Genomic DNA, 21,433 nt, shown 5'->3' on the forward strand with positions numbered 1-21,433 from the left:
CCATTGGTCACAATTCTGGGGATTGTAACAAATTAGATTTCTTCCATACTTCCTCCCTTAAAGAAAACAGAAAAAAAAAAAAAAAGAAAAAAAACCCTTTTTATAGGATCAAATCTTGAAAGTCCAAAATATACTTCCACAGTTGATGAGAATTAGGAGAGCTCTCGCACATATCTTGTTCATATAAAGCATGCTGTCCTTTTGAAAAAACAATTAAAATCGAAGGAATAAAATTTACAAATGGGTTCTGTATGAATTTACCTTTTGCTTACCATAAAGTAAATCTTAAAAACTCCATCAGGTAGAGGTTATCTGCCACCGTGAAAGTGTATAAAACATTGGATCACCACTTTATTAATTAAAATGAGAATAACAAATTACAAAACCAGAAAGATTTAAGGAATAGGTATTCTGGCTTACAAATATTTTGAAGAAACTGAATGCTAACAATAAATGCTTTTTGTTGTACCCCTCGTGGCTTAATACATCTTCATGCATTTTAAAAATTCATGATGCTGAATTATGCCTTTTATTTGTCTGACACCCATTCCAGAGATCCATGGTCTCTAGAGCTAGATCATATCCTTCCTACAAATTGCTTTTCTGATTGAACAAATCCCTTACTTGAACTTAGTATGATTTTTATTCTGAATGTGGTCTCAATCCTCCAGCCCCCAAACTCCACTAATTTTAGAATTCCATTTAGTTTGTTTGATCCAAATGGAGAGAAATCTGAAAATTCCTTATGGCATCTTATTCCTTATGAAGTTTTAAGTATCATTTTTATTAATAAATTTATTTTTAAATATTTTATTTATTTGAGAGAGAGAGAGAAAGCACGAGAGGGGGGGGAGGGTCAGAGGGAGAAGCAGGCTCCCCACTGAGCAAGGAGCCCAATGTGGGACTGGAGCCCAGGATGCCAGGATCATGACCTGAGTGGAAGGCAGATGCCCAACCGACTGAGCCACCCAGGTGCCCTTCAAGTGTAACTTAAAGGCTGTTTCCTTGAAATCAAATAAGAACTTTTTAATTTTAATTATGTGGCCACATGTCTTCCTTCAACTAATAAGGTCCCAGAAGCGTTTATATGCAAATAATAGCAAACACGAATAGCACTCACTATGCCAGGCACCTTTCTAAGAGCTTTACAGATAATGACCAGTTATAGGCATTCTTATTACACATGACAGATGGAACTAAGACAGAGAGGAGTAACTTATGTAAGATTACACAGTAATGGTGGATCTAGGATTCACACCAGGGTAGTCAGCCCTCAGATGCCATGCCGTCAATCATGCCATACTGCCTCTCTCAAAATAATACAAGAGCATTTTTTCTGTAGTTATATTTTATGAAAGAAAAAACAAAATATAGGAATTCAAAGTTTCACTCCAGTAACCACCATACATTATGCTTTTTACCTTATTTAAAAGTTATTTTATACAGAGCTTTCTGAAACACATTTATTGTGTAGTTATACAAATTTTTTTTCTTAAATCCAAATAACAAGATTATACAAACTTATTTTAAATAAACCTCAGAATCAGAATTAACTTGGTAAATGAAGCCATATATTGAAAAAGTGCTAAATCCATTTGGGGTTTATTTCTTTGCCTCAAATTAAAGAATTAAAGTAGAAGTATACTGTTTGCTGATATTTTGAAAAAACTATATCCAAGTACAAATTAGTTTGGAAGTTCTTGAAAATTAATGAGCAAGCAATTAGGTTTTCTCTGCTATTTAACCAATAACAGAAAACTACGACAACCATTGAAGAAACACTATTAGTGGAATTCTGGACAACAGAAAGTATAAAACCAGATTGTTAGGAGAGACAACAAAGTGTAAGTTAGAAAATTCATAAATACACATTTATTCAGGAAATACAATTACCAGAGTCCTGGATATTTCAGTGATCATTCCACATTATAAAATATTCACAACATGTATTCTTTTAAGTCTACACCAAATCATGCTGACATTCTTTTCAGAGAAGCCATAGCCATTTCTTCTATCAAATGCTATAATATCCATTTAAATTGTAAACAAAGTACTTGAGCCAAACTACTTAAGTACTTGAGCAAAATAACTAAAAAATTTAGTAGAGGAAGACAATGATTTTTTGAAAACACATCTGAATTATCAAACCCCAAAGAACCAGGCCATTATAATCTAGTATACTAAAGGAGAAAGTGGCCATATGAAGACAGCACATAATTATCAATGACAGTATTTCTCATCTGCAGTTTTTAAACATGCTTTCTCAACTAATAAACATTTACTTTTGTTAAGCTTTAAAGGCAAAGGGGGCAGAAAGATGACAGACATTAAAATTTTACATTTAAACTCCTAGCAGATTAAAAAAAAGATAAAAGATAAACTGTAATTACTTCCCAAACAAGGAATGCCAAGCTTTTTTTATTCCTAAAAAATTACCAAGCAAGATAATCAATTATTGTATTTGCAGCTACTTAACAGTAGCTGTAATTTGAGTTATGCTATTCTGACACTTCCAGAGTCCAGTGTAATTAGAGCAGTTTATAAAGGGGAAAGCAAGTGGTTCTCTACCCCAGATGTCCTTTAGGACCACCTGGAAAGCTTAAAACATTAAGTATCTGGCCCCACCCTCGGAGATTCTGAACTTGACTGGTATGGAATGGGACTCCTTGGTACTATTTCTTAAAGCTCTGCAGGGTGTTCTAATGTGCACTGAAGGCTGAGAATCACTGAATCCACCCATTTTGAAATACCAAGAAAATAGATGGAAACTGGGTAGTGTGTAATGTACAAATCAAAAACTTATTATATACTTATAATGTTCATGAATCATACATTTATTTATAAGATGACATTCCCTTCATTCCCTCACTATACTAGACCACTACTTTACATCTTTGCCACTGAATGACTGTATTTTTCTATGATCAAGATTTAAAATTCTGGGATACACTGTGAAAACTGCATCAACAAAAACAAACTACTGCTACTCATGCTCAACAGTAGCAAGCAAAACTACTGTGTTTGGCTCCTTTAAGCTATCTTTATTTTAAGAATTATAAATAAGTGCCAACCCACACAACGAACAGATTGTGGATTACTGCCGAAGAAAAAAAAATAGCTTACTCAACTTACTAAGTTTCAACACCAAAAAAGATTGAACTTGGCTGAAAGTTCTGAAGCAGCTGAGATACTGAACCAGGAAGCTATAATTTATAACGAAATGTTGACACACCCTTAAAAGCTACTACAGCTGTAGCTATACTAAAATAAGATTTTTCAGGATTTACTTACCCTGTAATGCAAGAATACGAGCATAATAATATCACTGTTTTATATGCACCAATATCTCTCTTTAATATGTAAAGCTCTACAACAAATACCTCTAATAATTTTACAATTAAATTAAGTCCATAATTCTTCTACACTACTTTGGTCTCAACATTTTAAAGACATCAATTAATTTTGAAAATACACAATTTAACAACATGATCCTATCAATACAAGCACGTTTTGTAGTGGACTAAAGACACATTCAACCATGCAATCCAGTGTTCAATACCTAAATGATAAATAACAATGCTGATTGACTTTTATTCTGAAAAATCACTGAAAACTGGAATAATCTTGTAAGACTCACAGTGCTCACAAACATGCAGAAAAAGGTATACATTTCAATTCTTCCTGAAGGAATGTTACAAAATACCCACTTTTTACACAGGGTCAGTAATTAGGATAAATTCCTTATACATTTCAACCCATTATCTTCTTTTAAGCATCTGTCACTTAAAATTCTTAAAAACCCTACAAATATTCCTATAAGTTGTGACTGAAAATGAAGTTCAACTCTTAATTTCCACCTTGAAAAAGGCCTCAGTCATAGTCCCACACCAGTAGCTGCCTTTCAGTAAAAGAGTGACATCCAGTGGACAAATGAAAGTATCGCTCAGAATTCCCATCATTTCAATCAAAGATCACATCTCTAAATTCAACCATCTCAGTATGAATGAGTTCCTACTCATTTTGACTTGAGTCTGCAGATTCTTATGAATATATCACCTCATAATTCCTATGTATCTTAAGTATATCCTTCTATATCTTCTTCCTATTTAAAATCAATTCTTTAAGTTGAGCTAGTTAAGAGTGTAACTCTTGAAGCTAGTGAGGTTAAAAGTATTACCTTTTTGTCTTTGCTTCTGCTATTTACTGGCACAAACTAACTGGCTCATCTTTAGGAATGGAAAAACCAAAATATAAGAAATGTATTTAAATAAAAATGAACAGCATTAAAAAAATTTGCAAAAGATGAAACCTGAACCTATTTTTGCATTTGTAATTTATGATACATGGTCGAATATGAATAGATATAATCAGTAATGCCAACAACCAAATTACATCCTCTTGCCTCACTGCTCAAATATTATGAAAGAATATATATTTTAGCAATGATTGTTTCAGTGTTTAAAAACTTTTATAAACCAGTATAAATGAATATTCATTATACGTTATGTTTAAATAAAAGTAAAAAACTTCCACTCTGCTGTGTTAGGATTTACCACTGATTATATATATTATGCGTGTGTTCAAAGTACAAAATGCAGCAGTGGTGTTAACACTGGTAGTGTAACGAACTGCTGTAGCTGAGACTGTTACATTTAATTTCTTGGAAAACCGTAAAGAAATTTTACAGGTTAAAAAAAATAGAGTAAGCAAAAAAAGAATTGGAGAACTGTTACTTTTAAATAAGCAGCCAAATGAAGAAAACTTTTTTTTTTCTAAAAAAAGATTTAAGAATGTAAAAGTACATTTTAATATTAAAAAAGCATTTTTAAAAATCTATAACAACTTTATGACAAAATCTGCATTTGAAAAAGGCCTGTAAAAACAGCAGGACAGAATTGCCCTCATCACCTTTCACTTTTTCTTGTCAGAAAAAAGTGTATGCATCTCGGGAACAATAAACAATGTTAAAATAGGTGTTTATAAAATGGCAAGGAGGATTTCACGGGAAGTTTCTGTTTCTTTTTTACAATCACTGGCATTGCGGCCATCAGTAGGTCACAAGTAAAACTTTTCTAGCTAAAAGCAAAATGGAATATAAAGTTTTGAATTGCATTAGGTCTGTTGCCTGCGTTTTGCTGATCTCATTTTTTCAAAGCGTGACTCCATTTCTTCTAGGACCTTGGGTGTGTATCGTACGACTAATTTAACCTTTCCCTGAGCTGCTTTCAGCAGTTCTACAGCTTTTTCATGATGTTCTCCTTCAACGCTCTAGGAAAAAAAACAGACATGAACACACATACAATTAATATTCGGGTTTTGTTAGGTAACTCAAAATGCAAAAATGTTTAAAATACATATAGGTAAAAAAGTTTTAAAGTTGTGTCATCTCAACATTACAAACCTATGAGATAATCTGGCTTTATCATTTTTATCAGTGTGAAATCCTCTGCTAAATCATATTCTGTTTATAGTCCAGAAACTGGTTTTTAAATCCCAAATAATTACTCCAAATACCAATCTATCTGCCCTATTACTTCACTAAGTCAGAAGTAAATTAAGCAACTGCTACTCTGTAAGACTAAAATCAGGGCAGATTTCTAATTTAACGTACTTTCTTAATTACTAGAGAGCTTAAATCACTTCATTAAAATCACACTAGGCATTGCTAATTTACATTGGAAAAGAAGCAAAACATACCTAAAATGCCTTAAGAATTTGTCCTAAACTGTACTAAATAGTACTGCCCAGGATTCCCCCAAGGTATTTCTTAACTACAGAGCTTCTTTGGTCCCCCCTGCCCCATCTTCTGTTCCTATAACTCAAATACACCCTCAAGTGGTTACAATGCATTACTACAAATAGAAAGAAAATTCATCCATACCACTCCATTAACAGAAAGGAGTTGATCTCCTCGCTTGAGGCCCCCATGTCTATCAGCAATTCCACCTGGAATTATTCGAGATATATAGATTGGAGAGTTTTGTTCTTTGCCTCCCATAATATTGAATCCAAGGCCTTCTTCTGTTTTTGGTAGCTCAACAACTCGAGGATGAGAATGTCCTTCGCTGGCAGCAAATGCAGCCACAGTAGCCTCAAAGAAAATTTTACATATTTAAAAATGTGATCTTTATTTGTTTCAGTTCTTTCGTTTCTTATTTATAACTACTTTACTTTTGATGTCTGCATGCTCACAAATTCACTGGGAGTTAGGAGGAGAAGGTAAAACTGAGTGCGTGAGGTTTTAGAGATGATGACTGTAAAGCATACCCTGGGTCTATGTAGGAGGCGTTAAGATTGGTTAGGTCACTCAGCCCACCCAGCGTCCAGAACTTCTGTGCAGCAACTGGCAAGCAGGCCTGCCTGGCAGATGAGCACTGGTGCACATTAAGAGAAAACTCCTCCCCCAGCATGCCAGCAGCCCTGAGCTTTGGGCTGAATAGCCTGGCTCCTTTAGGAGCCTTTGTACAAGACACAACCTACCTACATAATAACCTGTAAGGAGACAGGTGTTCTTACTCAGTCATTTGGGCTGCTATACTATCTGTACTACATACTAAATAGCTAATTAAAGAAATAATTCAATATTGAGAAAAAGAAGGGTACATATAACCGTGAATTTTTTTTGTTGCTTTAGTTAACTACCCAGTTACTACAAAAACCCCACAGAAGATGAAACAGCATCACATCTTCTTTAAAACTTTCAAATTAATACTCATCACTAATTCTAACACAAAGCTGAGACTTTTGGTTTTGTTCTGCTTCTAAAGGTAACAAAGTAATCTGGTACCATTTTTCATGATAGATCAGCGTGCATGAGCAAAAACAGGAAGGAGAAGAAGGAAATCAAGATTTGTTGAATACCACCACTAGGTTCCAAGGTCTGAAAGAAGCCCTGTTTTACAGATATTAGAACTAAGGCCCAGAAATTCAGTAAGCCATCCAGGTCCTAAAACTAAGGAATTTCAAGCCAAGTTTCTACACTTTTACAGCAAATGGTAGATATTTGATAGGCTTATTTTGAAAACTAACACAGAGTATCTTTCAAGCTGCACTAAACTGTCTCAAATACAGAGACAAGACATTTTTTATGCTCTTCCAAACTATATTCACATGTTTAAGTGTTTATATTCAACAAAGAATCCAGTATTTCCTTTTATGGACCAGTAACTAACAAGGTAAAATTACCTGCTAATGACTAAGTCTAGCAGGAGTCACCTAATGCTGATATTAATTTATTCTAACAAGAATGATAGACATTGAGGTCGATACTGTAAATATCAGAGGAAAACACTGGCACAGAAAAGCGCATAAAACCTGCCATATGCAGCTCTGAAGAGGTAACTTACTAATAACATTACCTTGTATTTGCAGAGTTGAAGTAAAGGAGAAAAGCAAAGAGCAACCTTGGAGAGTACCCAGTTCTATCACTTGGTGTTTGTGTGGTGTGAGAAAAATAACCTAATCTAATGCTACCTCACTAATAAAATCAGGATAATAATATATACCTCAGAATTTTGATGAAAATTTACACAGTTAATGATATATATAACAACTATGTTTTACATGTGTATTATTATATTTGTGCAAGTGTATTTTTAATGCATTATCTAAACTGTATGATACAATGTTTCTTGTAAAGCCAATAAAAAAAGTGTTCTCTCTGTATTTGAGACAGTTTAGTGTGACTTGAAAGACACTATATGTTAGTTTTCAAAATAAGCCTATCAAATATCTAATAATCACAGATTTTAAACCTCTCATTTATGATGAATTCTCTCTTTTACTAAAAAAAACCAACCAAACAAACAAACAAACAAAAAAAACTACCTTTGCAGTTGCATTAGCTCTCACTTCAGGACTGCTACTGATGTCCACAGTCTCGTAGACATGTTCATATACCTGTAAAACCCAAAGTTATCATCATGATTTAAAATCTCAGAATATACCACATTTGAGTTCTAAGTCAAGTTAATGAGTGTGTTCAAGTTTTAGGCAAAGTTATGCCATCTTGGTAAAATGTTTTTCTATTAAAAATTCCAAAAGATGAAGATGTACAAAATTCCAGTTATAAAATAAATACGGACATGAAAAGTATAGCACAGGGAATATCATCTTAGTATTGTAATAACGTGTTTGGTGACAGATGGTGACTACACTTATTGTGGTGAACACTGAATAATGAACAGAAATGCTGAATCAATCTGCTGTACACCTGAAATTCATATAACATTGTATGTTAATTATACTTCAATAAATTTTTTTTTGCAAAAAATGAGACGGATAGGTTCTAATATTTTTCTAAAGTTTGTTTTCTTAAAAATTTCTGAACCCAAATTTCAGAGTATTATCTTACACCTAATGAACTCAAGTTTTTGGTAAATTTAATCCCATTCACTCACCTCTCTTACAGCATTGCAGAATTCACTTTGAAGGACCCTTTGTAAAGCCTGAAGTTTCTGTGGTGGTACCTCTCCACTCCTTTGCAGTTTTTCCAACAACTCAATTGCTCTACAAATATCTAGAGTTAAACAAACACACACTGATAATTTTCTCTGAAGACTCTTTAAATGCCTTGTAACAGGATTCAGTCCTCAAGGATTAACCAGAAAAATGTAGAATATGGAGGAAAACAAAGCATAAAAGCGTGAGCTTGTGTGTTTTGGCATGGGGCAGGAGGGAGGATGTGAATACACAAAGAGGGAGGGAATGCAAAATCTGAGAAGGCTAAATTTTTATGTAATTAGGAATCTAATGTTGCACACATACAAGATCTGGAAAATAGTATATTTGAGAGATGGAGGAAAGCTGAATATAAAATACTCAATGTCAAAGGAAAGGATGCGGTTTCAAATGTGACAGACATGTGAACATTGTATTGCTTCAAAATGCTGACAGTTCTATCTGGAACTAGTTAGTCAATAAAAATTTTTCTATCATTATTAGTAATCAAAGCACAGAGTGGCGCAAACAGTTTGCTAGGGAAATCCCTGTTCATTTCCCAAAGAAAACCACAATTTATATGTGGATATGACCCATTCAATAACAGATGCAGTTAGTGGCAGGGAAACAGTTAAAACAATGGTGTAAAGATATAAATTAACTGTGGCTCATAATCATTAACACAGTGTTTTAATTAAGACAAGCTGATCAAATACATGTTTACAAAATAGAAAAATAAAAAATTTTGTCAATCTGGCCTCAATATTAGCTGCGTGATCTTGGGCAAGTTAATGTCCGTGCCTCAGTTTCTCCACTGTAAAGGGGAAGTAACAGTACCTTCTTTGTAAGAATTACTTGACAATTAAACCAAAAAATACATGTCAGGCATGTAGCAAGCATAAATGTTATGTACCTGGACATCAATTCATCATGAGAAATATTAAGGGGTTGTACACATTTACACAAATATATTAAGCATGTTAGGAAATTCTCATGGGGAAATGTGAGAGTGTTTCATGAATTAAGAAATATTTTATAAGATTCAAAGTCATGTTGGGGCACCTGAGTGGCTTAGTCGGTTGAGCATCTGCCTTTGGCTCAGGTCATGATCTGGCTCATATCATGATCTTAGGGTCCCAGGGTGAGCCTCAGGTCACACTCCGCACTCAGCGGGGAGTCTGCTTCTCCCTTTCTTTTCGTCTTACCCTCTCCAACACTCCCCTGCCCTGTGCTCCGCCCCCCCAAATAAATAAATAAAATCTTTATTAAAAGAAAGACTCAGACTCATGTTTAAAACACTGTTAGTAACTGCCTCTATTTTTTTTAACTGTTTTTGTACCCCAGGGGGCTACAGTACTTATTACTTCATTATTCTTTGCCTCCTTTTAAAAGGAAAAAGCTCCAAACTTTGTATTATACCACAAGTCTGGAACTTTTTCTTTACAGAATTAATATGGCCTTCTTTGTGTATGCAACTGCAAAACTAGGAATATATGTAGTGGAAAAAGAAGTAGATTCTTCAATTTCAGGTAATAAAAGCTCAAACTGATGTTAATCAAATGCAGTGGAATCAGACTTTCCTCATTCTGATATCCCACCACTAGAATGACTAGTAAATGGGGACTGTTGGCTCATGGATTATTTTCATTTACAAAGTTACAGTATGTAAGCTATAAAAATATTTCTAATTAACAAAAAATTGAAACAACTCTTTACTGAACCTGAACTGTACCTAATATATGCTCAAATGTATTCCACTGAATCATGTTTTAATTATTTAGAAGACACTCAGGATCTTGATCATATGCATTATATTTTATATTGTAGGGGTGTTGGGAGTGTTTGTTAGTAGAGTTTGTTAAACAGAATTCTAAAGAAGAAACAGCTGATGTAACCTTTCTTATCCTGCCAAATGGCAATCACTAGTAATTCATCCTACTAAGCTGCTGAGCATTCTATTATAGAACTCTGAAAAAGCAAAAAAACAAAGCCATGACTACCAAAACTAAATGCCAGAGGTGAAGTTTCACACTTTGTGCTGCACTTAAAAATACAAAAGACCGCCAACATGTTGGAATCCTACAACTGGCTTTCAAAGAAAAACACCTACTCCTGCTAACAAAGAACAGATTTGTTCCCATCTACAAAGCACAGTGCCACTGTGTTCAGGAGGAAGATGTCACAGTCTTAGGCCTAACTTAGTAAGTCTTCCCAGAGTAGCTACTCCTCTGTCAAAAATGATGCTTTAATTAATGGTCTGGTGGGCTGGAGGGAAACAATTTCACTTCTAAAGAGACTAACAAACACTGAACACCACAAGAAATAAATAATGTTAAGTGAGCATTTGTGTGAAGGTATGAGGAAAGAGGTTTCTCTAAATGCAATAATTCCAAAAATATATTTCCTCTTGGGGCAGAAATTAATATTCAGGCTGCAACCACAAATGTTAATATTTGGAAGGTACTTAAAATCACCACCCTGTATTTCATGTACTATTAGTACTCAAAATATTGTTTGTTTTTGATTTACCAATAACTTCTAATACTGGTGTGTCAAAAGCATGCTTGAAATAAAGGTTTGGGGAAGGAAAGAGTGGAATGCTGAAAATCTGTAACAGGACCCTGACAGGAGCACAGCCATACATTTTCACTGGCTCTTCCGTATCTAATTACTCAGCAGAACAGATTTTACTCTCCTTGACAGTCTGCTCTAAAAAGCAAGCAACCAGCCAGTTACCAATTTTAAGGTTAGTAAAGAGGGAATAAGACCATACGTTCAATATTTTACAACCTACCACTATTCCAACTAGTTATGTAATCTTCTTCCCAAGACCAAATCAGCAGAATGGTTTTTAAAGCACCTTCTCTGTACCTGGGAGGGACACCAAAGCCAGGAAATAGCCCCAAACACACACAAGTGAGGTCGTGGTGAAAATAATGACGGAGGTCGTGCGTAAATAAGGATTCTGTGGTAAATGCGCTGTGTGTCCGCGATGTCGGCGATGTGCGGGTGAAGGCGGGGACACCGGATTTGTGCGTGCAAAAATAAGGGCAGTGAGTGCAGTCGGTCCGAACTGGGCGTGTGATGTTTGCTTCTGGGGTTGACACGTCTCTGGACGCCGCGTCTGCTCTCCGCACCCAAGGAGCGCGTGTGCGGTGTGTGTCCGCGAACGCGGACAGGTGGTGTTTAACTGTGCTGTGCCCTGGCACAGTCCATGTGAACAGAGCAGGGGTCTGAGTATCAGTCAAGGGACCACAAGCGCCCTCCCAGGGGCCAGGAGCAGCGACTTCGGCGTGAGGGGCAGCCTGGATCCGGGTCTCGGAGCCTGGGTCGCCCCTCCTCCCCTCCGGCAATACGGCACTCCTTCACCCCCTCCGCCCACCTCGGTTTCGGCTTCGGCCGCACTCACCCCTCTCCAGCCGCACAGGTTCCCCCAGCGCCGCCATCTTCTCCCTTGCCTGCAGACCCACAGGAAATGACGACATAGGGTGCGGTGGGGGCGGGGCTTAGCGAGAGCTGGGAGGGCGACGGTTTGTCAGTATCGCGAGAGTAGGAGCGGTGGCTCAGAAGGTAGTGGAGGCGACTTGGGCGCACGCATCTCGGCATTGGTCTTGGGCAGAATATTGAGCGGTCCCGAGGTTGGCGGACCTCGGTGAAGAAGGACGTTTCCTGACTCTTGCTCCCTGCCTCGGATTCAAGCCTTGTCCCACCCTCTTGGAACCTTTGGCTCCAAGTGGAAGTCTGGATTCTTGTCCTGGCTTGACCATTAATGGCTGTAGGAGTCTGGACTGCTTACTTAATCTCTTTTGGCCTCAATTTCCCTTTCTGTGCGATGAAAGGTCCTATCTCCGAGCTCTTTTCCACTCTTAAACTTTGGGATTCGATGACGCGTGTATAACGGGATAAATTCTCCTTTTGTGGCAGCATGGCCTTAATTTTAAAAATCAAGGCACGAGTGTTCCCTGCAAATCTGTTTGAGAGCAAGGATGGAAAGTACAAAAAAGCATGAAACACCTGGGTGAGCAAGAGAACAAGCCACTTTGGTGCACTACAAAGGAATAATTTTTAAAAAACTGATCCAAAATCATGTAAATGAAATACGAAGCAAATTTTCTTATTACATTACAAATTCTTCAGGCTACTTCTGAAAATTCATAAACCAAGAAAAAAATTAGTACTTAATTTAAATGAAATATTAATTTGCCCAGTATTTAGATCCCACTGACATTCATTCAAGCCACAGTCTCTGCTGTTTAACTGTGTTAGGTGCTTTCATAAAAACGTTTTCAACACTTCATGACAGGATTGTTGTAACAACTTCCTGGTTGTCTCCAGCCCACACTTTCCATTCAAGCATAATGTCTTCTAATCATCATGTCATCATGATAGTCTTTTCCCCTTGAACCCTGATTTCATCAGCAAAGGTTTCTGTTCAGAAACTTTAAATGGTTTCTCTCTGGCCCCACCATTTCCTATTTCTAAAGACTTGCATACTCTGACCCTTAAGTTATCCATCTAATCTCATTTCTCATTATCCCTCAAGTGCAACCACCCCTCCAGTTGGGGTGATATATTCAAAACCATGCTTATTCTTGCTTCCAAGTCTTCACTTATGTTTTCTTATGTAGAATGCCCTTGTTCATCTCCTCTAATTCTCCAAACCATATACACCTTCAAACTGAACCCATCCCCGACTGCTGAAGAAGCGCCACTTCTGCTAAGCTTCCCTCTCTTCATGTGTTCTTCCTGGGTCCCTGATAGTCCTTATACCCTGCACTAGCACTCCTGTGCTTATCTTTTACTCACTGTTATGCCACAAATAGTTTCAAGAAATGTTTGCCAAATGTCTAGTGTCTACCAGGTGTCTTGCTAGGCACTGAGAATGCCACATGGAACAAGACAAATGCAGACATTGCCCTTATTTCTTCAAATATTTTCTTTTCCCCCATCCTCCAGCAACTCTCCTTTGATGACCCCACTTTCATCCCTGTACATTCCATTGTCTGACACTGTCTTACAGCTCATTAGTGCTCTTCTGATTTTGTTTTTTTCAAACTTTTCACCATTTCCTTTTTTTGATATCTAATATTCTCTTAATCCCAATGGTTCATTTTTCATCTCAGGGGTTATAGTTTTTATCTGTAGGGGTTTAGATTTAAGAACGTGTGTGTGTTTTCTACATTTTCCATGTCCTTACTTATCACGCCCAATCTTTCCCACAGCTTCTTGAACATATAGAATGCAATTATAATGACAGTTTTAATATTTTTATTTTAATTCTGTCATCTGTGCTATTTCTGACACTGTTTCTATAGATTGATTTTTCCTCTTCATTATGACTCAAAATTTTGTGTTTCTTGCATGACCAGTGAGATGTACACACACACACACACACACACACACACACACACACACATATATATATAATGCCAGGCATTGTAAAATTTACTTTTTGGGTGCTGGTTATTTTTGCATCCCTATGAATATTTTTGAGATTTGTTTTAAAATGCAGATAGGATACTTGAAAACAATTTTGTCCTTTGAGGCTTGATTTTAAGCTTTTTATGTGGAACCAGTTCAGCCTTTTGTGTAGGGCTTGTTATGTCTCACTATTGAGTCAATACCCTTCTGAATTCTTTACCCCATGCCGCATGAATTATGTGATTCTATTTTGACTGGCAGGAACAGGAACAATTCTCAGTAACTGTGACTGTGGATTGTTTGCTCCTTTTGAATGATCCTTTCCTTGTCCTTGGTAATTTCTTTTCTTTTTTTTTTTTTAAGATTTACTAATTTATTTGAGAGAGAGAGTGCAAGAGTGAGACAAGGGGCAGAGGAGGGGAGAGCCGACCCACTGCTGAGTGGGGACCTCGACAACTGATGACACAGGGTTTGATCTCAGGACCTTGAGATCATGACCTGAGCTGAAACCAAGAGTCAATGCTCAGCTGACTGAGCCACCCAGGCACCCCATCCTTGGTAATTTCTTAACATACATAATCATCATAAAATTTCAGAATTCCAGAGATAAGTAGAAAATCCTAAAAGTTTTCAGAGAAAACAAAAAGATTGAAAAGTCACATTCTAAGAATTGGGAATCAGACCAGTTACAGATCAATAATCATTTAAGCACAGGAAAGGAAGAAAAAAGTTTTAGGAGTTACTGAGCAAGGAAAATACGAGTCAATTAACAATCCATTTATATTCCATGCACAAAATAAAAGAATTGGTTTTTGTAAAGGGAGAGCTACCCAAAAATCCCACTCCAAAATTCACAATTCCCTGACTACTGGAGTTGAGAGAGACTAGAGTCCAGCTCCTTCACTTTCTGGAAGAGAGGACTGATTGATGCCCTGTGTCCCAAAGGAGGCAACTGTGAGCACAAATGAGGCAAAGCTGCTTTGAGTTTTATGCCTCTATCAGGTTATTGACTCATCAGGTTATTAGGACTCACTTCCTAATCAAGAATTGCTCTTCCTGTGGAAGAACTCCTCTTTACCTGTTGCTTCCTCATATTATATGGTGCCTCGGAGTGGTAAAGAAGACTCAGACTTAGAATAGGAATTCTGAGTGGAGTTAAACCCCAGTGAAAGCTAAATTATGCAAATTTTGTCTTCATATGAGGAATGAAAGTCCTAAGTAGGCTGCCAGGTTATGAAAGCTTTTCTAACCCAAGACATTGCAAATACAATGTACTAAGACAGCATCAAGTCAGTGAAGAAGGGAGTAGGTGGGGAAAGTTAGGGTAGGAGGCTGTCTAGAGACGGAAAATGGAACATGGAAAGTAACATGAGGAAGCCAGACACACCAAATGGAACGTTTTACTATTTTTTCCCACATTTTACTGTTTTATTGCCGGTTGAACTACGTACAAGTAAGCACTACCGTACAGGATAGATATGTAAAAGCAGTTACGTCTTAGTACAGAGTAAAATATTGCTCTTAAGTGAAGGCTTCTATCAGTACAACTTGAGTCCCCATTTTCTTTCTTTTTCTAACAGAGTTCCTATAATATACTCCTCAGTAAAGTAAAATTTTAGATAAGTAGCTTCCTTTATTTGAAGTGAATGATATTGTCAAATGTGAAATAGGCTACATGTTTAAATAAACTAAACAATATATAAAAACACTAGTCTCATCGATTCCACACAACCATATGGGGAAAGCTCTTCAAGAACACCTGTTGAGGAAAATTTTTCTTGATCGAAGATCTCAGATGAGAACATAAAACCCCATCTTAGAGTACCAGGGATCGAAAGTAAAACCCTACTTGTTGTTAGGATGAGCTGCAGATTATATTAAAGTGTAAGGGTTTACTTTTTTAATGTCAACTGTCTCATCATCACTCTACAGTACATGTAAAGGCACAGATTGATGTATTTTTCTGGCATCTTTCTGACGCACCCTTGCCCTAAATAAATCTGTTTGCCAGGATCTTGTCGCTTAAATTAGCCATCTCAAACTCTTGGTCCTGCCAACACAGGCGATTGTGCCAATGTTCTCAGCATTTACTGGCACACGAGCTGTTGCCTTTTCTTTGGCTTTCTGTGTGTACCTGGGGCCATCATCCTTCCTTCACAAGACAGCAGTCTGGCTTATGTATCCCTGAGACAGACCTCAGGATTGTTTGGACTCATTCTGGTTCTCTCCAGGGTGTGCATCCTGCATGATATATTTTCAGCCACATAATATATTGTTCAGAATTTGTCATGCACATACTTGCAGATTGGCAGAGCCACCTGCCAGAGATGAGAACCTTTTAAGTTGTTGTCAAACGTCATAAAATGTGTTCCATGATTAATTTTGTGGGCACAGATTGGTTTTTGCACAGAGTCCAAAATTTGGGATATGTCACAGTGACTAAATGGCACCGGCATGCTGAATGAATTTGGAATTTGTTTTGTCAAGTGTGGGAGCAGGCACACAGATGGGCTTTGATCCAGTGGTGCTGCTTGGAATTCTCATTATAGCAATGATGTCATTTGTCACGTAGAGTGGGTAGTGGTGCTGCCAAATTGTGGACAAAGCATGGCAAATAACAAAGTACCAGGCCAAGGGAAAGGACTTATGGTAGCACAGGAAGTTTTCACTACTAGCTGACCTCTACTTACAGGACATAAACATTGTGTCAGGGCTGCCAAAAATAGGCTTAGCAGAAATACAGGCAGAGAAGGAAACTTCCAACTGAAAGGGCCCTTTAAGGAGGGCCCATATAGCCTAGGAAATCTTCACTTTACAGAGAAAAGTAAAACAAACATGCCCTTGCTTTTTACATTAGGCTGTGAAAGAAATCTTTGAGCCACAAGCAAAAGTCTTTCTGCAAATCCAACCAAACTTGAGCCAAGGCATTTTGCTTTATAAGAAAAGCTTTGTCTACTCAACAATTTAGCAACCATGCCAGAAAATGGAAAAAAAACCTGCATGCACGTAAGCGAGCACACAAACACACACACGCACACACACACACACACACACACACACACACACAAATAAAACCTAAAACTTATAATGGCAAAGGAGTACAGCATATTTTCACCAAGTATACAGCAGAATTCTCTTCTCTACAGGGCTTTAAAAATACATTTATGATGCAGTTAAAGCAGTGTTTAGAGGGAAACTTATAGCTATAAATGCCTATATTAAAAAAGGAGAAAGACCTCAAATCAATAATGTAAACTTTAAGATACGCAAAAAATAAGAGTATACTAAACCCAAAGCAAGTACAAAGAAGAAAAAAAATAAAGTTTAGAACAAGAAATAGAATTGAAAGAACAAAAGCCAGTATAAAACAAGTAAGTAATTCAATGAAACTAAAACTGGGTTTCTTGAAAAGATCAACAAAGTTGACAAACCTTTAGCTAAACTGACCAGGAAATAATGAAAATTCAAATTATTAAAATCAGGAATTACTACCAACCTTATAGAAATAAAAAATACATTACATATATATTATATATAATATATATTAAATGTAACTATGCATATTATATATAACTATGTATACATTATATGTGACTATGTATATTGATACATCTAATTTATATAATTTGTTGATGTGTATAATCGTGTGTGTATATATATATTTAATGTTCTTCATACCAGAGGCCCACCATGTAAACTTTGATTCAGAAAGCCTTGAGTATGAAGCGAACATTTTCATTTTCTGAAAATTATGAAGGTTTTTGTGATGTGCTCTCTTTGTTGAGAACTACTGACCTAGCACGCATTAGTCATTCAAAAATATTGTTGAATTACAATGAAATATTTATGTATCAGTTAATATTAGGTGCAGCTTCATAAAAACATGAAAGTCCAAAGTAATAGTGTATTTAAAGTAAGTAAACGAAATCCAGAGGTAGGTAATTTGGGGCAAGTATGATACCTCCTCAGTTTCATCAGGGATCCCGGCTTCTGCCAGTTTGTACCACCATTCTAGGACGTGGCTTTGAGCATTAAGTTTACTTATGATTTAAGATGGCTGCAGGAGTTCCAGTTATACTTGTGAGTTGCAGGCCACAAAGAAAGAATACATTTTTGCGTAAAAGTAACAATCATCCTTCCTAGTTGAGTCAGCATCTTTTTTTTTTAAGGATTTTTTTTTGTTTTTTGTTTTTTTGAGAGAGAGAGAGAGAGAAAGCATGAGCAGGTGCGAAGGACAGAGAGAGAGGCAGAGAGAGAATCTAAAGCAGACTCCCCGCTGAGCACGGAGTCCAATGTGGGGTTCAATCCCAAGATCCTGAGATCATGACCTGAGTCAAAGTCAGACCCTTAGCTGACTGAGTCACTCAGGCGCCCCAAGTCAGCATCTTTTAAGCAGCTTTCCAAGAAGTCTCACTTAATATTTTTACCTATATCTCATTGGTCAGTTACATGGCTCCAGCTTGCTGTGATGGAAGTGGGAAATAAAGTCCTTTTTTGATTGACAAGGGCCCAGCTACACAAATCTTAACCCTGTCCCTGGGGGGGAAGAGGGAAATAAATGCGGAGATAATCCTCCAGGAATTTTTGCCATACTTTACCACAGCTTCTAAAACCTACTTCAAAACTTAGTTCTTAGAGTATTCCAGGTCAACAAATTTATTTTCCCCCATTGGAGAGTTTCAGCCAGTTAACTCAAAAGTATTTACCAGCAAGCACTATGGAGAGAGGAGAAATGCCAGCTGTGTTCCTACCCTCAAGGAACTTTCAAGTGATTTCTGTGAATGAAACCTATATAAATGAATCAACCCACAATGCTATCCACCAGCATCTACTGAAGTGCTGTGTTTTATGGTTTGGACCACCACTTTATGTTCACATATTAAACTTAAAAAAGAAAATCATGCTGTGTTCAAACTGACTCAAACTAAAATATTTATTGAAATGAACCATATTACTTTGTTAACCTAAACTGAATCTGAAAATTAGTATTTACTCAACTACAAACCATTCTGAAATGTAAATATTTTTAAACAACAACAACAACAACAACAACAACAACAAAACTTTCCAGGATCCATTGTTCTTAATGCATCTTATAACTTGCCAGGTATGGACAGAAACTTGCAAAGCAGGATTAGAATCGTTAGCTTCTCAACCTTGCAGGTGATGTGGTCATCAAATGGCTAGTCAGAGGACAGACCCCGACAGTAGTCTTACCACTTCAACTCAGCAAATTTGTCCTGATTACCCACAGCAGTAAGGCACTGTGCTGGGTCCTACATATGGGAAAGATCCTCTGTTCTCAAAGAGCTCACAGACCCACAGAAGGGAACAGACATGTAAGCAGCCACAGACACAAAACAGAGATGGTGTTAATTGTTGTTATTGTTGTTGCTCTTGTCACTTTAGTTGCAAGGGTTTTAGTAGAGGGCAAAGTGCTGTGGAGTGGAGTGTGGTGCAATGGTTTCCCATTGGTAGTAACCAGAGAAAGCTTTAAAGAGCAGTGGTTCTCAACCAGGGGTGATTTTGAAACCCAGAGAACATTTGGTAATGTCTGGAAACATTTGTAATTGTCAGATGGTGGGTTGAGGGGTGAGGGTTGCAACTGGCACCTAGAGGGGAGAAGCCAGCAATGCTGCTAAACATCTCACCTTGTCCAGGACAGCTCCCCACCCCGAACAAAGAATTATCCAGCACGAAATGCCAAGAGCGCCAAGGTTGATAAACCTGGCTTTAGCAAGAAGGAAACATTTTTACAGGGATGATTAGAATTATAACAAGTGCGTAAGTGGAGAATGGGAACCCAGAGAGAGGGCTACGTGAGCAAAGCCATGCAGGAAGAAAATGAAAGCCCTGTTTAGGGAGCAAGGAGGGCTTCAGCGGGGTATAGGGCGTACACCTGGGGATGGGGAAAGTGTGGAAGAAAAGGCAGCTTAACATTTAGGTTGAGGCAGATTGTGGAGGCTCCCGGATGCTCGGATTTATTTTTTGGGCTAGAGTGAGCCACTGAAGGATTTTAAAAATTGAAAAGCTAGAATTAGCACTATATTTTAGAAATATAATCCGAGGGACGGGGAACTTGGGTGACTCAGTCGGTTGAGCAACCGACTCTTGTTTTCAGCTTAGGTCGTGATCTCAGGGTCGTGGGATCGAGCTCAGCATGGGAATCTGCTTGAATTTCTCTCTCCCTCTCCTTCTGCTCCCTCACCCCCCCCACTCTCTCTCTATCTCAAATAAATAAATCTTTAAAAAGTACATAATCTGAGGAAGCAACTTCAATTATTATAGCAGATAGAAAGAAAATTCCTTGGAAACAGTCATTTTTGTTTGGGTGTTGTTGTTGTTAAGCTCTGATGGGAAAGCACCAAAACTTCAGAGAAAAAAGGAGAAATTCTGCATAATTGGACTAGGTGTGCTGGTGATGGTGTGGACTGCTGTGGGGAAGGGTAGCGAGGAGGCGAGGAGGGGCAAGGGGGTGAGAGACAGGGACATCATTGAATTTTATACTGTGAGATCCTTCCTTGTGGCCTCTAAATGTGCATTAATGTTTTCAAACATCACAACACACTTGTATTTGGATTTCTTGTGGAAGAGGACTATATTTGGATTGACTGGATATTAGGGGAGAAGGGTGGTGAGAAAGGGGCAATGCTGGCTAGAATTGGGGCAAAGAACTTGGTTGCTTCCGTAATAAGTCATTCCACCTCCTACTCCTTCCTTTCAAGTTCCTATAGCCCTGCCCCAGAGAATGGCTCCTGCTCCCCAGGTAGCCCATGCTTACCTACTCTTCTTTCTGCTTGGCATACTTCTCTTCTCTGTTGAGCAAATTTCTGCTTCCTCTTCAAATCCACTTCTAATGTTCCATTCTCTGCACTGCTCTCTACACAAATATCAATATTGCCTTGTGTTTACTAAAGTGTTTATTTTTGCCAATCAGATAGTGAACGCTTAGGTGAACCCTCTTAGCCTTAGGTTCACTGGAAGGCTGAGAATGGTGTATTAGTCTTCTCTGACTCCAGCAGGTAGCAAAGTATCTGGTATATTTCCTATGCTCAGTGATCATTCATTGAATGAAGTGGAGTGAAGTTAGTGAATGGCAGAAAGGATGAAGCTCTGGGCCTACATTGCCTTTGCATGGGTATTGTAAAAACTACGCTTTTCCTTCTTATCAATATAATGTTTTAAACTTCATTTTCTAGCCTTAAAAAATTCTTTCTGATAGATGATATCCTACCAGGAATCAAAAAACCAGAGTACGGCTTTAAGCCTTGAGTGAATGGACTAAAATCATATTTCAATATGCTTTTTAGAATGCCTGCATGTTATTAATTTAACATCGACCTGCTTATTAAGATTCCATTATTAAGGAAACAATTGTAAAAATCATTAAGAGCACTTCTACATATTTTAGCCACTGATTCATCCTGCTAGTTTTCAATTAGCTTGACCTGAACATCCCTCATTCAGAGTATCAGGTAAAATTTTATGTTTTTAATCATTAGTAAGCATTTATCTGATTTTTATGCATTTTTATTGCTGCTGTTGATATGAAGAAAGTTCTGCACAGGAACAG

The 21,433-nt window shown here is 37.4% G+C and overlaps 1 protein-coding gene across 1 annotated transcript; it reads right to left on the reverse strand.

Annotated features, from left to right (window-relative positions):
• Nucleotides 1-1,845: 1,845 nt before the first annotated feature.
• LIN7C (lin-7 cell polarity scaffold C) lies at nucleotides 1,846-11,910 on the reverse strand. The gene is made up of 5 exons (XM_045808592.2): nucleotides 11,849-11,910; nucleotides 8,400-8,518; nucleotides 7,828-7,899; nucleotides 5,882-6,091; nucleotides 1,846-5,268 (listed from the first exon to the last, which is right to left on the reverse strand). The coding sequence occupies exons 1-5, from the start codon at nucleotides 11,883-11,885 to the stop codon at nucleotides 5,113-5,115; spliced, it is 594 nt and encodes a 197-aa protein (XP_045664548.1). The 5' UTR covers nucleotides 11,886-11,910; the 3' UTR covers nucleotides 1,846-5,112.
• Nucleotides 11,911-21,433: the final 9,523 nt, after the last annotated feature.

The sequence above is a fragment of the Ursus americanus genome, chromosome 24, assembly GCF_024610735.1.
Source record: "Ursus americanus isolate L20-20 chromosome 24, mUrsAme1.1.p, whole genome shotgun sequence".
NCBI lineage: Eukaryota > Metazoa > Chordata > Mammalia > Carnivora > Ursidae > Ursus > Ursus americanus.

Excerpts from the sequence above, each read along its gene's own strand:
- LIN7C (XM_045808592.2), bottom strand. The coding sequence starts at position 11,885 with ATGGCGGCGCTGGGGGAACCTGTGCGGCTGGAGAGGG. Across the intron at positions 8,519-11,848 it reads ACCTGTGCGGCTGGAGAGGG|ATATTTGTAGAGCAATTGAG; the intron begins GTGAGTGCGGCC and ends GTTTAACTCTAG. Across the intron at positions 7,900-8,399 it reads TCTGCAATGCTGTAAGAGAG|GTATATGAACATGTCTACGA; the intron begins GTGAGTGAATGG and ends TGGGTTTTACAG.